The following is a 12,504-nucleotide window of genomic DNA, read 5'->3' on the forward strand; positions in this document are numbered from 1 at the left end:
GGCAGTCATTTGTGTACGTTCTCGGTTTGATGTGGCAAAAGAAATTAACGTATAAGCAGAACCCAGCTTTTTATAAGATATAACACATCACTGAATTAAATTACAGATTGTTTACAGATGCTTTTGTCTAAATTTGGGAACTTTCTATGTCATCTGTATGTAAAATTAATCAGCTAACTACATATTAAGAACACACAACTGTAAAAGTATATTGTTGTTTGGAATGTTATAAGCAAAGCAAGCAACAAAAAAGCGGTAAATTATTAATTTAACGTATTCATGTTCATTTGCAGCCGTTGCTCATATTTTTTCTGACGATTATTAAAACTAAGCTATAATGTCGAGTATCCAGTTTCATTTTTCAAATAAGAAACTTTGCACAGAGTACATATGATGAAGCTAGTACTTGGTTTGCAAGACTAAGTTAATTTGCAAAATTCTAGAAATTATTTTCTTCTTCAGAAATTATATTCGATTTATTCAATATTTTTGTGTTACCTGTAATACGTACTTAAGTAAAATATGTTTTCCAGTTCTTAATAGAGAAGCTTCAAGCTTCAAGCTTCAGGCATAAGCTAGTGTATTTAAAGCTGCATATTATTCATAATAAACAAATTTTTAATGCGTAGGAATATTCTGCCGTCGGTCTAAAAACCAAACAGTCTGCTATTTTAATTAACATTCTTTAACAGTATCGTTGTAAATATAATCAAATACTGTTCAGAAATAATTTTTACGGTAACACTAAAGTTCGTACTCGAATTCAAAAATGCAAATAAAGACTGTAATTAGCTCGTGTATGCGCTACATCACAGTGTTAGACTTTTAAAATATCAATAGATGTAAAATAAAATGCAGCTTTAAACATATTTCATCCATAAATCGTATTAATCGGAATGAATAGAATTGATAATATTAAACGAATGACTTGTTAAATAATTTCATTTAAAAATGTTAAAGAAATGAAAATAAGTGGCAGATTTTTTATAAACTTTAAGTTTGATATCATAGACAATATTCAACTTTTTAAAATTTTAAAGATAGCATATTTCTTTACAGCACATAATGCGTGGGATGTCTTCCTCAGAATAAAAATAAAATGTGTTCATGTTAAATATCTAAGGTTAAATTAGAAATCATGTTCTCTGTACTTTATTAGAATTTGGTTCAAAGCAACACGCGTATTACATGTAATAGTTCATTATCTGTGAGTTATGTTGATTGTTTGCAATATTTATTGGCGGCATAGCACTAATTTCTGATTTAATGACATTCATTTATAACTGTTCGGCGTCTCTCATTACTCACGCTAACACTGAAAGCATTATGTTTGTTAAAATAAAAAAAAAGTGGCACATTGCTCTATTTCCTAGGTTCATTGTCATAGTACTTGTATAATAAAGGAAAACAAATCTTTGAAGTGTTGTCGAAATACTTCTACAATTACGTCCATTTGTCTTCTTCGTCAGTGATACAGGGTTGGTATTGTTGTTTGACAATCAAGCTGGGTTTTTTGTAATGTCTTCTATATAAAAAAATTATATAGCGAAATATAAAGTTGTATATGATGCTCTTCTGACGAATTTGGAGGCATTCTTTATCTTATCATTTTCTTACACGCAATGTTTGCGTCAGGACGCAGGATACATGCATTATGATCTGCCCTAAAACATAAACAGCGATTGCGTCTTTCAGAATTAAATTTCAATATACGTTTTGAATGATTACAATTTCCTTTCACCTCATGCAACCTTCTTATTGTTGTTCATCTGTTTCGTTCCATTTATCAAATTATCCATGTGTGTGGCTTTGTCTTATTATTGTAACGTTTGGTGTGCATGATAGCAATAACTTATTTTATGATTGTGTTTTGTAAATGTTTAATTTGTGATCCTTAGTAAAACGGCTGTCTTCCACACTATTTACGTGTTCGGTATGAGTGTTGCAAATAAAGTCATTACTCGCTTTTGTTGTGGAGTAACTTGTCCCCGATCATAACAATAGTGTGTCATATACTAAAATAATGGGAAGGGTTCTAGTTTACAAAGTAGATTTTATTTCTATTTACCTGGAAATGTTGTCATTAGCTTCTGACTTCTTTGAATTTGTTCAAACAAGTAGGTTGCGAATGAACTCGTGTAATTAAAAGTAAGGTTGTGCTGAAACTCTTACTCTTTAAATGTTTTGTTGATCTTGATTTGCTTGCATCAGTTATTACCTTACAATAAACATTTTACCAAATGGAATGTTAGTCACTTCATTCTGTTTACAAAATAATCTATTTATGGTCAAAATGGAAAAAACAAAAATAGTCAAAGATATATATGCGTGTTAATTTTGTGTATTAACCTAAAAATGTCAAATGTTGAAAAACTTGAAATTGAAATAATTGCAATGATTGAATTATAAACTATAATAATCCCTTTGTGACCCTAATCAGTTAAATTTGAATTCTCAGATTAGTGAATTGCAATTAAATCTTATCATCAATGTATTTGTTAACAAATGACCAAATGTCCATGTTTATGGTAAATATATATTGTTATTCATTTAAAAGGTCAAAGTATCAATCAATCGTTGTATATTATTTTATTGTGTTTTTAAACACACAATCATATAGTAGTGACTTGTTTCTAAGATTAAAGAGTTGAGTAATAAATAAGAAAAAATATTGGTTTAAAATTCACCATACTTACAAAAAACTTTTATCATTTTCGGCTAAGTCTAATGAATTAGGAAATTATAATTTTATAAACAGGACCTTATTAAAAACATGTTTGATAATTCTTATTGTTTAAGGTTATTTTCGTTTTTTTTTTCTTCTTTTATTCAAATGAATTATGAAGATTTTCAAATAATTTACCACATGCCACAATTGCAAAAACGTATATTTGTTTTCTATATAAAATAAAATATTTTTTGAAACCACTTTTATTGTCAGCTTAAGATTGCCTATACAGCGATATTTTGTAATGTCAGTGCTCCTTTACTGACAAATACTGAATGGTATCTGCAACTTTATTGTTGACTAACACGCAACAATTGCGTCAAGATGTTACTTTGGTAGATGATTCGTGATCTTTACTTTTGTTATAACTATTGTTGATCTACCGTATACATAAAACATTTTAAATTTATTTATAATAGAAATTAGCTTAACATGTGCTGATAGCATGTAATTCCCGATGGATTTTACGTCTCAAACATTTACCTCTGAAAATAATTCAATGTTTGTTGTAGTAAATGCACGAAGTTAAGACAAAATGATTTCGACAACTTTGCGATAAATATGCCAAACAAATATCAATAAATCAATAATCAGATATTAAATCCAAAAGACGGGTATACCTGTTTTATGGGCGACTACAAAACATACTGTGAGTGAAAAAAGTATATTCGTAGGCAGACAAACGTCTTTTAAGAACATTTTAAAGTATTAGCATTCTAGGTCAAATAAATGTAGAACACCATATCTAAAAGGACGCGTTCATGTAAAGGCAGATTGAATATATAGATAAGTAGATCTGTTAGTTGAATATATTTGTCTGTGGTCAATCATGAGATGCATGTATCTTTTTTCAAAATCAAGTTTAATATCAATTTAACAAAAAGTGACTTTAAAGAGTATAAAGCGATACTTTATTAAATATTTTTATACAATTAATTAACAGTAAATAATGTTTTTCCATAACCTTATGGTAGATTCTCGAAAGAATTGTAACATTGACCGTCTTGTTAATATAACACACATGGATATTGAACGTAAACAGAATAAATTAGAATTATCTAGTGTCTATTCATTATTTTTTTTTCAGATTTAAATGATTTTTCGACCCAAAGCAATGCATAATTGATACGATTGGTTTTTGTAATTAATTCAACTTTGTTGGCTTTTGGAATTGATACAAAAAAATGGTATAGTTAAATTGGATAATGTCCTTTTATGTTTTAAATTAGCTCATTTCTATGAAATTCATCAAACAGACGCATTTGAAATTTGTGTCAAGGCATTAGATATTTTGTTGAATAATTAGACAAAAAAATTTATTCAGAATCTCGTCTGTGTACACCCGTTCAAAATTGCATCAAATTCCATTTAATTATTTTTCAATTTTAAAAGTTTATTAAATACAAGCAGATATTATTAACATTTGTAGCCTCGAATTCCTAGGATTGATCTAAGTAAAAAACATTTAATTACTCAATTTATCAGATATTAGGGACTATGTTACTATTTCGAAGCACTCTAAGCAAATTAGAAGGACTAATTATTCAACATGAATATTGGAAATTGATTCAATCAATCTGTCTTTTCATTAAAATGTCTTTTTAAGATTCATTGTTCTACATTTGTTTGACCTAGAATGAAGATATTTTTCAAAGAATTTTTTTAAACCCAAAAGTATACATGTTCCAACCATCGCCTTAAAACGGGTATACATGTACCCGTCTTTGGTTTGTAATATTTGAGCATTGATTTACTGTTTTGTTTGTTTGGTATATTCATTGCATTCATATTCAATCTTGATAAAAGGTTGTAAAACAAATGTTTTCTTAACTTCATGTATATGTTTCCATAAATGTTTAGCTACTAAGCTGTCTCAGAAATGGCAAGATAGAAAATCTGTTCCGACTTGCTTTTCTCTTGTTTATACCATTTTATGTATGGTAGTCGTTCATAAAAAGATTAATAATTCAAATGTGCACTAAATATTGAATATATGTCTTCTCCAATTAGCTTCTAGACCAAACTAATGTTTTGCGTTATTTAACGACTGTCTATCATGCAACGCATTCAGCAATGAAGTATATGACACAAGCTTCTGTCCTGAATTTGCTTTTGCTAAAAAATTGTATTTTGATTACTGCAGACATACATGTAAATATTATTCAGTTATAATTAGCAATAAGCGATATTGAATGTTGAATAAATATCTTTAACTCTCTCTAACATCTCACTTTGTAAATGATTGAAACTATTATAAGGCAAGAAGATTTCTTTTCAACCAGAATTATTCTTTTTCACAATATTTAAAAATGTAAAACTAACATTATTATATCCAGCGTAAGTAGCCATCATTTTTAATTATTTGTACTATAGACTGAATTATTTGACGAAACATTTAACTAAATATTAATTGTCAAAATCGTCAACATCCTCATTTAAAGAGTGTTAAAAAATAAATCGCACATTTCATGACGTATTTATGTTACTAAGTATAGAAATTTGTTACTTTTCATTTTATGCAATAAATAAATTTAGACAATGGCCATCATATCATCTTTGACTTCTGAAACATTTATTATATTACAAAAGAAGAACTACTTATGGGTAAAAGCATACAGACTAAAAATCAACATCTTGATTACCTGGGAATTCAATTTCATGCCACTTAATCTTTGATTTTACCAATGGTTTGGCTTTATACATACCATTTCATTTTTGAAGATAAAAAGACATTTCCTATTTCGAAAGTAAATCAACGACTGAACAGTTCCATTTATCTAAATTAAATGACGGCATACGATGATACATTTTCTTTGTAAATAATTTGCTTTTTTTACTAGTTTAAACATATTTTATTTCGAACATTTTGCACATACAAGATTTACATACAATAGTGAAATAATACAATACAATGCTGAAATAGAATCAGATCCGAAAAGCATAAAATGCTTACAAAGGTCTTTACTGTACCATAAATATGACGGGTTTGAAAATGTTGAAATATTAAATTTTAGGTAGAAAAGTAATTGTTAATACAGGTAGATTAAAAAAAATGAAGACGATTCGTCACTTAATCAAAGTAGCGACCTACAAAACAAAAAGGGACATTAAGTAGTAGTTTCTATCTGAAAGATGTAGGAATACGGACTTAATAGATTAGAAGCAATAATTGTCGTGTTTATAAATGTATATAATTTCAGAATGTCATAATTTGAGATTAGCTTTATTAGCTTACAACCATTTACACTAGGGCATATAACCTGTCATAAAACATGGTTATAAACTAATATTCTAACACTCCTCGTGATTTTCTTAAGAAAAGAAACCGGTGTTAATCTGCCAATATACACTGGTTACGGACTACTTGTATATGCGGGTGTTATATTTTCTCCTTTGATTATATAGATTACAAAGCCTTTTAAAGCAACATTTTTTTTTGATAATTTCAGTTCTTATAATGTTTTCTTTTCATACAATACTGATATAATATGTCACATACACTAACTTACAGATTTGATCCATATTAGTTAATAAATATTTTGACAAAACGGTGCCAATCCATAAGCAGCGTAATGACGTCATCCTAAGTATACAACTCATTCATAAACCGGCTAGAATGACGTCATTTCGAACATACAAGAATGATTAATAAAACACTGATGTAAACACAATAGAATCAAGTCTGAGACGTAAGTTTTTATAGTTGAAAATTTGATAAAATAACTTGTATTCTTATTTCTTCTGTTTGATAATTTCTATATCTTAGCAACAGTAGGGGTTCGAAATCGAACAGCGTTATACGATAATCGGCACCAGAAGTAAACTCCGCTTGAAAAATAACATTAGTGATCTTCTCTATTATACCTTGTTAGAATCGAAATAATATCGGTCTGGGTGGTGTTTATCGGCTATCTTACACCGGATTTGTCGTTTTAATGCGAAAAAATAAACACTCAGGAGGCCTATGGTCTTCGTGGTCAATTTTTAGGCATCGAAACTCCAATCCTGTGTTAAATAGCCGATAAACACTGCTTAGACCGATATTATTTCTTAAATAAAGCAATATATTACCTAGTTGTCGCAAGCGGGGCATCAGTCTTTTCCTGTATTTTATCAATTTTCCATTTATCTCTGACACTCAGACTCATGTTACTGAGCCGTGTCATCAAGACGCTTGATCCCATATAATCAACTCTACCTTCAATAGCATACATATAAACACCTGCTTCTTGTAATGGATCTTTATCCAGCTTTGGGTCTTCATTACATTAAACTGTATGAAATTTAAAAAAAAAAACGTTATCAACAGCATTCACTTTTATCTTTTATGAAAATGATTTCCTCTAAACCCAATTAAGAGAACATACTTGTGTTTATAAAAAAAATCGTCCCAAAACAATATATTTTGTCTCAACAATTCTTACAGGTTATAATTATAGCAAATTCATAGTTGTCCAAAGTGCAGGTTTCTATGTTGAGGCAAAGTCAAGCTAAACAAATCATGAGTACTCGCAGTAAATTGAGCCTTGAGGTATTCCATCTGAAATATTCGTATTAAATATTTTTACATATTCTGAAACAAAATACAACAACAACAACACTTTAAAAAAGAAGGTTCTTTTATGCTTAACGTTAAGATGTAAAACTATTTGAGTTTAATCACATGTCAATGTGCAAGTCATACTTTTAACATGTGTAATATACTTTCCCCGAGAAAAACAATTCAGATATCGGTAATATAACAGTCATGTTTAAAATGTTTGGGGCTTTTTAGATCACATCTCAACTTTTATATTGGTTGTTATAAAGAAGTGTTGGACATTGTATTGAGTACTGTACATTTAGTTTCTAATGTAGTTAGTGGGTAATTGTCAACAATCAACATGTCAACATGTTATAAATGTTTACAACACAGTATATGATTCATATATAGGTTAACATATGCACACTGATAAACTAACCGAGGACCTATATACGATTAATACTATGTCATGGTCACCGTAAGAGAAAGGAATTAGAGATAAGAGTTGTTATTAAGGGCTAAACTTCAAGCTGTAAGCCTCCAGATGAGCCAAAATATTTCAAGAAAATCAATAATGAGAAAAATTTACTGAAAATTTAAGAAAAGAAAACAAATTCAAGATCCAAGTTAAATTTTACTTGTAATCTGCGGTTAAAGACTTGTTTTGCATTACTTTATCACCATATTTCTATTGCGTTTCTAACGTAGTTAGGGCTGTTTTTGCATATGTTGACAACATTTTGGTAATTTTCTTGGATTGTATGTGTCGATTGAAATAATATGTAAATTAATTTACCGTATTTGTATACCTAATAATAGTTTACTTTTAAATACATTTCAAAATATTTCATAAAAATTAATATGAATCTGGAGGTGTGTTGCTTTAAAACTAAAATTTAATACATTCAATATAAATTTAATTTAAAGTATTTATAACACAAATGGTATCTGTAAGATTTAAACTTAAATTTTGAAATATATACAATCAAAAATCAATGTTGCAGTACAAGGAAGTCAATTAAGATATCAAATTGCACGATAGAATCCAATAGTGACAGCAAAGATTTACAATCAACATTTAACCTGAGGACAAAACTGAAAAAGATTAAAAACTTGTTAAAACATTATATTATATTATATTGAGGATTATATAAAGGTACAATATCTTTTAATTATCCCTTTAAATAAAATCATGTGTTAATTATGTTAACATGACATAAAGGTTTTAGCTTTTACGGTTTATGGTGTAGTTAAAAATAATGTTATTTAAACACGTTTAATCTTGCCTTGTATGTCAATTGAATATACTAGGCATTTCTCAACAGTAACAAGAGCTGTAATATGTGCAGCGTGCTCCATTTTTAACAGCACTTGAAAAAATGAATGATGAATGCATTTAAGAAGAAATGATAAACAAGTTTTTGATGGTTTTTGAGAACATTATGAAAATATAGAAAGATTTAACGGCAGATAATTTATAAAATTACATTCAGGGTCATTTGTCCCTTATAAATGTATTCTACGTTTTATAGTGACGAAGTATTCAAATTTTAAAATGAAAATTATTATATTTGAGGAATTAACATAAATAAAGAGGTTGATCTGAGCAAAACAAATCTACATTTTACAAAAGTAATATTTTCTTCCTTTTTCAAGCCTAAAACTAAATAATGATAATGACTTTAAGATAATTAGACCAATTTATGTAACAACGTGGCAGTGTCTTGAAAAGCTTTATTTACAACAGGCATCATAACTTTTTATTGCAAAAGCCATTAACTCAAGAACTTCAAAGAAAACTTTTTTTGAATTTTCTACTATGATAAATGTAGGCTAATTGGTCAATGAATTTATTACATATACCTGTATTTATATATTAATAGACTAGATATGTGCCCAGCATACAGACACCCCCATACAACATTTCAAATTTCCAATGTTTGGACAATACATCTTGAAATAAAAACATTCTAAGCCAGACAAGACTTTACCTATGACTTCCATGTAGACCTTGTCCTTAAAATTGCCAAAGCGGGTTTGAATATATTTGAACATCCACCAAGTTATGACCAATTTATAAGCTGGACAGGATTTGACCTTGACCTTAGAGAAAAACCTTAACTTTGAAGGTGTGGCCCTGGGTTTTGCACAGCATCGTCTTCTTAAGTTATGGTGATCATGTTTGTCAAGGTATTACAAAATCCCATGACGCACGTCTACAAAGTATTCCCTGATCTTTTTTCTGATCTTTTTTTGGGCACAAAAAGATATGTCATAAAGTAAGGAAGTTAATGTCCATGTTTCAAATTAACTGCTCAAGTTCTATAAATTCACAAAAGAAACATTAGACAAACAAACATAAAATAAAAACATTTATTATGCATTTCAGATACAGATAAAACATGGCTGTCCCAGGAAAAAAAGCATTAAAACAATTTTCATCTTCAACACAATCCATTGTATCAGATGAAGATCTTCAAGTTTTCTGTCAACCTTGTGACGAGGAAGGAACCAGAATTCCTGCCCAGGGTTACTGCACAGATTGCAATGAACATTTATGCAAGAATTGCTTTACAGTCCATAAAAAGCATAAACTTTCCAAACAGCATACACTTCTGGATTTAACAAAAATGCCTAAAGTTTTGCATCAACCCTCAACATCTACCCACAAATGCAAGTCTAATAAACTAAGCACACCCTGTTGCAAACATCCGAAAGAAATAATAAAGTTCTACTGCCACGATCATGAAGAATTACTTTGCAGTGTTTGTGTTACCCTAGAACACCAAGCGTCATCCTGCAAATTCAACTATATACCCGATATTTCTGGTAATATAACAGGCAGCAAAGAATGTCAAGATATTTTGAAAGCAGTAGAAAACACTTCTGGCCAATATCAGCAGTTTGTTGAGGATGCCAAAAAAATGACAAATAAGTCCAACAGCTCTCTCAAAGAGGCATTAGCAGACATAAAAAAGTTTCGACAAGAAATCAACCAAAGACTAGATGAACTGGAGAGGCAGATTAAAGATGCAGCTAAAGTCAAAGAACAAGAAAACAGCAAACATCTGAAAGCAGTAGAAACAACATGTAAAGATATAACCAAATTTCTGAAGATATCAGCAGACAAAATTAAACAACTCAACACACCAAAACAAGCTGATCAACTCTTCATGGAACTACAACTTGCAAAGAAAACAATGAAAAATGACGAGGAAAAGAAACTACAACTTTTATCATATGATATCGAAGAACACAACTTCAGAGCAAATGAGGCAATATTAGATCTTCTTAAAACAGAGAAGTCTTTGGGTACATTGACACAAAAAACCTTAAATATAAAATTTCCATGTGTACAAATTAACTCTAGACGATCTTTACATGAGGGAGAAATCTGTGGGAAGACATCAAAAGATAAAGTCAGTTTGAGATCTCCGTCTGTGCAAATAAGGTCTAGACAATCTTCACATCAGGGAGAAATCTATGTGAAGACATCAAAAGATAACAGCAGGTGCTGTATAAGAGGAATGACTCTGCTGACTCCCGATCTTCTTATCATCACTGATCGCAATAACAATGCTGTAAAGATGGTGGATACCAGCAGTCAATCTGTGTCATATCAACTACAACTAGATGATAAACCATGGGATGTCACAACGGTAACCAGTACTGAACTTGCTGTCACACTTCCTTCCAAACAAACAATACAGTTTATATCAATCTCATCAAACAAACTTATCAAGAAGCACAATATGAGAATGAATGGACAATGTCATGGTATAAGCTGTAACCAAGATAAACTTGTTGTGACATACTGTTATCCTGGAAAACTTCAGATCCTTGAAATGAATTACACTATACTGACAACAATTGATGATAAAAATATGTTCAAAGAACCAGATTATGTAACATGTAATAGAAGTTCTATCTATGTATCTGACAGTGAGATGAAATCAGTAACAAGATTAAACTTGCAGGGTGATGTGATTGGGAGTTATAGTTGTATAGTTGTACCAAGAGGAATATCACTATCAAATAATGGTACTGTCTTTGTGTGTGGCTGGAAGAGAAATGTTATAGAAGAGATATCAGAAGACTGTTCAACAGGAAATGTTGTACTGCAGGATGTGATTGATCCATTTTGTGTGTGCTGGTCTGAGGAAACAAAGAATTGTATTTCAGTGGTTACCATTTAAGTTCATATAAAAATTATGACATCCTTAAAATCTATAAACTGTCATAAACTTGGACAATGTTTAAACACAACAACATCAACAGTTCTTAATACATGTAGTGAAAATACTTGTCGTACTATTTTAGAATAAATGTGTTTATTTCAATAAGGAAATGATCAACATAAAATTTTATCGAATGCCGATTTGTATAATTAGAGCTCTTTAAAACTAACAAGGGCTATCAGTGATGACATGTGTCGCCTCATGATAGCCAAGAGCATGTTGAAGCTACTGTGAAGCAGTATATCAAAATATATTTAACAGGGCAAAACACTATTTTTATTCCAGGGCAATAACTCAGCTGACAATCGTTCAAGCGAAAGTCTTGTGTATTATGCACAAGCACGTGTTTGTGAGATGTCACTGAAGATATTGTCTGGTTTTGCATTTAGAGGGGTGGATGGAATTGTTTTGATGTTTTGTGGGTAATTATAATGGTTTCAGATTAGATTAATCTTGACTAACCATTGTCAGTCCATGAAATAGAGAAATACAGAATCCCTAAAGAAAGCCCAACACGACAAAATTGAAAATGTTGCAAGCTCGGTTTGATTGAGCCTGTTCATGGACGGTAATGGAAAGTGCAAGTTACCGTCCACGCCTCTCACTTATTTATACGGCCAAACGTAACCACATCAAGAAACTTGCATAGACTCTGTTAAAGACAACAATCGCAGAGAGACTGGTGGAGGACCTCATTAAAATATTCATACACCAGAGACACTGACAAGCAAATTTGTATTTAAATGTCAGATGGGAAAGAATGTCGGCGCAGTAATTTTGATGACCACGATCAAGATTACAAACTGGTATCGTGCAACAAGATTACAGAGGCACTTAAGTCACAACAAGTAATGCATAGAGTATGTATAAAAAAGAAGACGAGACCACAGAATCGAAGACCTTGAGATGAGCTCATTGGCGTATTACAGCACAAATTAGATTTGAACTGCGACCACCACGAAGACAAGACAGATTTGCGTCTATTTGAAATATAGTCCGTAAACCAGTCGAGGAGG

The 12,504-nt window shown here is 30.5% G+C and overlaps 1 protein-coding gene across 1 annotated transcript; it reads left to right on the forward strand.

Annotated features, from left to right (window-relative positions):
• The first annotated feature begins 8,307 nt into the window (after positions 1-8,307).
• Positions 8,308-12,128, forward strand: LOC132728900 (uncharacterized). Its single transcript, XM_060714610.1, has 2 exons — positions 8,308-8,406; positions 9,640-12,128. Exon 2 carries the CDS (start codon positions 9,653-9,655, stop codon positions 11,444-11,446), a length of 1,794 nt encoding a protein of 597 aa, XP_060570593.1. The 5' UTR covers positions 8,308-8,406; positions 9,640-9,652; the 3' UTR covers positions 11,447-12,128.
• The last annotated feature ends 376 nt before the right edge of the window (positions 12,129-12,504 follow it).

This window comes from Ruditapes philippinarum, unplaced genomic scaffold (assembly GCF_026571515.1).
Source record: "Ruditapes philippinarum isolate M1 unplaced genomic scaffold, ASM2657151v2 ctg5007_1_1_1_1, whole genome shotgun sequence".
Classification (NCBI taxonomy): domain Eukaryota; kingdom Metazoa; phylum Mollusca; class Bivalvia; order Venerida; family Veneridae; genus Ruditapes; species Ruditapes philippinarum.

Bases quoted from the DNA above. Each gene is read 5' to 3' on its own strand.
- LOC132728900 (XM_060714610.1), top strand. From the start codon at position 9,653: ATGGCTGTCCCAGGAAAAAAAGCATTAAAACAATTTTCATCTTCAACA.